This window comes from Myotis brandtii, unplaced genomic scaffold (assembly GCF_000412655.1).
Source record: "Myotis brandtii unplaced genomic scaffold, ASM41265v1 scaffold38, whole genome shotgun sequence".
In the NCBI taxonomy this organism is placed as follows: Eukaryota; Metazoa; Chordata; class Mammalia; order Chiroptera; family Vespertilionidae; genus Myotis; species Myotis brandtii.
The window spans coordinates 5,455,310-5,460,672 of NW_005364596.1; the positions used below are offsets into that span (position 1 = coordinate 5,455,310).

General features: G+C 38.9%; 1 protein-coding gene across 1 annotated transcript in view; it reads left to right on the top strand.

The window, feature by feature from the left end:
- The window catches only part of PPA2 (pyrophosphatase (inorganic) 2), a gene marked incomplete at its 5' end in the record, with an annotated part of 68,898 nt that overhangs the window by 2,128 nt on the left and 61,407 nt on the right, over positions 1-5,363 (top strand). Inside the window, one exon of the mRNA XM_005872432.2 lies at positions 1,450-1,494. Within this exon, the coding sequence (XP_005872494.2) occupies positions 1,450-1,494 (45 nt within the window). The remainder of the gene's footprint in view (positions 1-1,449; positions 1,495-5,363) is intronic.

Sequence of the window (5,363 nt, forward strand, 5' to 3'; positions counted from 1 at the left end):
TTGTTGTGTTGGCTGTTGTCATTTTTTTAAATTTGACAATCTAAGGGAAAAGAAGTCAGTGCCCTTGATTAAATAGTCAAGTATTGCATGTTTTAAAAATTCTTGCAGCACACAGGTTTAAAATCGCTGTTTTAATCATTCAATAATCATTGCATAAGCCAGCCAGTATTCCAGGCACTAGGAATGCAGTGGTGAATAAGATATAGCTCCTACTCAGTTGGAGAAGACAGACAACCAGAAAACAAACATGTCAGTCAGATAGTGTTAAGTGCTGTTAAACTAGGACAGGGTAATGAAAGAAGGAGTGACTGGTAGGATGCTGCTTACTGTACCATGACAACATCTGTGTAGCTAACAAAAATAATAACAACATTGGGAAACATGTGGTAGGTAGGGTAGAGGTATGGAAGAAAGAGTGGACTAGAAATTAGCAGGCATAATATTCTGCCTAAGGAGGATGGGTTTTGGGGAATATGAAAATTAGGATAGGGCAGGGCACAATGTAACAAGATATGCTAGTGAATTCTGGGCATGTGGAGATTGGTACGCACAGTGGTTGTATAAGTAGGCTTTCCCCGCTCTCAGCTGTAATGATTAGTTAGAACTGTTGCACCTTGTACTTTGGGATGTGGTATTTTAGGAATAGTAATAATGTTTCACAGCAAACTTGGACTAATCATTTTTCTGTTTGTTTTGTTTCCTTCATTCCTCATTTTGGTGTAAAAGTTACATATAATGTGTGTGAGCATTTCTGAATGGCAGTTTTTCTTCCCAACCCAGCATATACTCTGTTTTAATTTAAAAGTGCATGGTGGAGGCACAGTAATCGCACCTTGGTGGGATTTCCAGGCAGGAGGTGCAGTCGAGTTCTTTCATGGCTTGTTAGTCATGTTCCCTGGAGTTTCATTTCAATAATGAAATGACCGTTTTAAGTGCAATCACTGGAAACTGCCAGTCTTTCCTTAAAGACTGAATGGAGCCTTTGCTTATTTTATAAAATCTAGGAGAATATACATGAAAGAAAGTTAACTTTTCTGATGATTCATTTTATGAAACACTTTGATGCCCCATGCACTTGGGGGTGCAAATACTAAGCCTTTGGTGGGTTCTCTGTTTCATCAGGTTTCTGCACAGCATCTAATGCAGGGGTCCTCAAACTATGGCCCGCGGGCCACATGCAAATACAAATATTGTATTTGTTCCTGTTTAGTTTTTTTACTTCAAAATAAGATATGTGCAGTGTGCATAGGAATTTGTTCAAGTTTTTTCTTAAACTATAGTCCAGCCCTCCAACGGTCTGAGGGACAGTGAACTGGCCCCCTGTTTAAAAAGTTTGAGGACCCCTGATCTAGTGGGATGTTTATGCAACAGGCATATTTTCATGGCTTTGCGGTGCAGCTGTATTTTCATGACATGTTACAATCATAAATACCATCTTTTCTTTTATAGGAAAATGGCATTCCTACAAAGAGAGCACGGAATGATGAATCTGAGGTATACCTAAAGGTGTCTGTTTTTGTGAATCACTGATATTGTCTGTTAAAGACCTTGATGACAGTTTGCATTTGTAAAGTGCTTCTGAATTTTCCCCTGCAAGACTTTCGTGTGCAATCTGATGTTTTTCTTCTTCTGGTATCACTTTAAGACACAAGTGATGCTATTACCATTTCACTTTTTTTTCTTGTGGTAAAATATACATAACAAAATTTACCATTTTATTAATTGCACACTTTTTTACATGTATCTTAAAGTATTCAGTCATCATCTTTTTATTGCAAGGGATAATATGTTTTGACAGCTATTTTAGAATCTAGGAACAAGTCTTTTGGAGATAAAGAAAAAGATAGTTTTACCAACCGATATGCTAAAATTTCTTGACTTAGGACCAGAACATTTGATTGATGTCTGTCATCCCATCTCTTGGTATTGATCAATGCCTTTTTAAAAAAATATTTTATTGATTTTTTACAGAGAGGAAGGGAGAGGGATAGAGAGTTAGAAACATCGATCAGCTGCCTCCTGCACACCCCCTAACTGGGGATGTGCCCGCAACCAAGGTACATGCCCTTGACTGGAATCGAACCTGGGACCCTTGAGTCCGCAGGCCGACGCTCTATCCACTGAGCCAAACCAGTTAGGGTGATCAATGCCTTTTTATCTCACTGATACCAGATGGCTTTTCTGCCACCTTCCTCTGCTTTCCTTTTCCTTCCTAACCTTATTTTCATCCATTCTCTTCTCTAAGTGAAACTTAGGACCCCAGCCTTTGCATCTGCTTCCAAACATAGCTGTGAGGGCTGTTTAATTTGTACACCTTTGCCTGTCATCAATCTTGTACTTTCCTAACCTGGAAAATGGTAAATGGTCCTTAAACCATCTACAATGGAACCATGTAGGGCACTTCTTAAAATTTTAGATTCCTGGTCCCATTCCCATCAGAATCTCTGCTTGATGGGAACTGGTTAGTCTGCATGTTGAAACTAGTGTTCCAGGGTATCCTGTACACCCTGAAGTTTGAGAACCACTGCCCTACATGTTGGGTAAAAAGTCATTCAGGGCCTCAGACTTTATAGGTTCCTAGAGACTTTAGGTGTGTTAACCTGGAAACAGTTGTTTCAGTGGAAAAAAATGAATTCTTTTGAGTTCATACAGCTGACTTAAAATTTCATATTTAGAACATGGTTTCTATCAGAGACTGCATGAATTGAACTTTTTATTTTTAAAAATTCTCTTCCATTTCCCTCATCCACCACCCCTGGCAACCACTTTTCTATGCTCTGTTTCTATGAGCTTGACCCTTTTAAAGATTCCACACGTAAGTGATGCCATGCAGAATTTGCCTTTCTCTGGCTTATCCAGAAAGCTTAATGCCCTGAAGGTCCATCCATGTTATGGTAAATGGCAGGATTCCCTTCTCCTGGTTGAGTAGTATTCCATTGTGCATATGTACCATATCTTCTTTATCCATTCATCCATTGGTGTACACTTAACATTGTTTCTGTATCTTGCCTATTGTGAATAATGCTGCAGTGAGCATGGGAATGCAGACAGCTCTTTAATATCCTGTTGTTTTTTCCCCCTTTGTATATATACCCAGAGGTGGAATTGCTGGATAATGTAGTTCTGTTTTTAATTTTTTGAGGTACCTCCATACTGTTTTCCATAGCAGCTATACCAATTTACATTCCCATCAACAGTGCATAAGGGTTCCCTTTTCTCTACATCCTCACCAGTACTTGATATTTCTTGTCTTTTTCATAACGGCCATTCTAAAAGGAGCAAAGTGATATCTCATTGTGGTTTTGATTTGCATTTCTGTGATGACTAGAGATGTAGAGCACCTTTTCATGTACCTGTTGGCCATCTGTATGTCTACTTTAGAAAACTGTCTATTGTTCAGTTCTTCTGGCCATTTTTAATCAAGATTTTTTGCTGATTTTCTTTTTTTTTTTTTTGCTATTGTATGAGTTTATGTATTTTGGTTATTAACCCCTTATCAGATTTATAACTTGCAAATATCTTTGCCCATTCCCTAGGTTTTTTATTTTTTATTTTCTTTTGTTGATGGTTTCTTTTGCTATGCAGAAATTTTTGTTTGTTCTTTTAATCCTCACACTCAAGGTTATGTTTTTATAGCTTTTAGAAAAAGAGGAAGGGGGAGAGAGAGAGAGAGAGAGATTGAGATTGATAGATTGATTGAGATTGGTCAGTTGCCCCCGAACCTGCAACCTAGGTATATTCTCCAACTGGGTATCGAACCCAAAACCTTTTTGGTGTAAGGGATGATGTTCCAACCAACTGACCACGCGGCCAGGGCAGCTATGCAGAAGTTTTCTAGTTTGATGTAATCTCATTGTTTATTTTTGCTTTTGTTGCCTTTGTTTTTAGTGTGAAATCCAAAGACTATTTGATATTTTAAGTTAGTAAAAGGAAAAAGGGTGATTTCTTCCCTTATGCATATAAAATTTACTGACTGCTTTTTCATGTTATTAGTTTTCTTTCTGATTTCTATAATAAACATAGGAGGGAAATGGAGAGATAGAAAAGAACTGAGGGGAAGGTAAATGTCCCTGGTTCATACTCAACTTTCTGATTTTAAATGTGCCCTCCTGTATCTTTGTGGTTGTCTGATAAATTTCAGCAGACCATTATGGCTTTATAATTAACACTATTGTTAGGATAACCAGAGTAACATGGGCTTAAAAAATTATAGGTCATACACATTTTAGCTGGAGAGAAGAAAAGAGGACTGGTAATACGCTCTTAGTGATCAGGAACAAATGGTGAGGGGAGTGTGGTTTGCAGGCTGAAAATTCAAACCTCATCTATTGTTCTTTTAGCCTAATTCAAGTCTCTGTGAGTGGTTTTGGTAGATATCATTGTGTAAAACAATTGTCACCAGCTCAGTCTTCTCTGCCACCTCTGAGCACGCATCTGCATGCGTCTGTTCTCTTAGAGCCAGGCTTTCAGGGATGAATAAATTATGTGAACATCTGCCATTTATTTTTTACAGCTACTTCAGACATATTTAAACAGGTGCTGGGGTACCTCATGAAAGAGCATGCGAAATAAAACCTAACAGTGGGACTGTGTACCAGGTTGCTAGGATAGGTCTGAGACATGCTCCCAAGGAGCAGTTGTTGAGAATTCATTCTCGGCTTTGTTCTTTAGCTCACTAAGAGTTCATGGCTTTGTCATCGGTAAACTTTAGCCTTATCTAGAAAAACATAAAAGCCATCAGTATTTTGTGGTTCAATTTATACCTATATTTAATTGTGTAAATGACATTGTTTGAATTAATACCATTCATGTTTCACTAAGAAAGCCCCAGATATTGTTTATCAGCTCTTTAAACCAGAGGTTCTCAACTCTGCTGCATATTAAAATTGCTTGGACAGCTTTAAAAAATAGGCAGTGCCCTGGCTGTTCCCCCTGCCTCCTCTCAAAAAAAGAAAAAAAAAGATAATTGAGAGGAGGGGCTCTTTTCTAATTAGTTAAAGTTCTCCAGATGATTTTCCTGTTTGGCATGATTAGGAATAGATCTGTTTAATCACTGCTTCTCAAATGATCTGTTGAATGACTAGATTTTGTTGTTGTTATTTCTGGTCTGTTATGAACTGACTAGAGGCACGGTGCATGAAAATTTGTGCACTCGGGGAGGGGGTCCCTCAGCTTGGTCTGCACTTTCTCGCAGTCCAGGACCCCTCAGGGGATGTCCACCTGCTGCCGTAGAGGCTCCTGCCACCGCCACTGTTCTCGCAGCTATCAGCCCACTGCATTGAGCGTCTGTCCCCTGGTGGTCAGTGCGTGTAGGGTGAATTTGCATATTACCCTTTTATTATATAGGACTAGAGGCCCGGTGC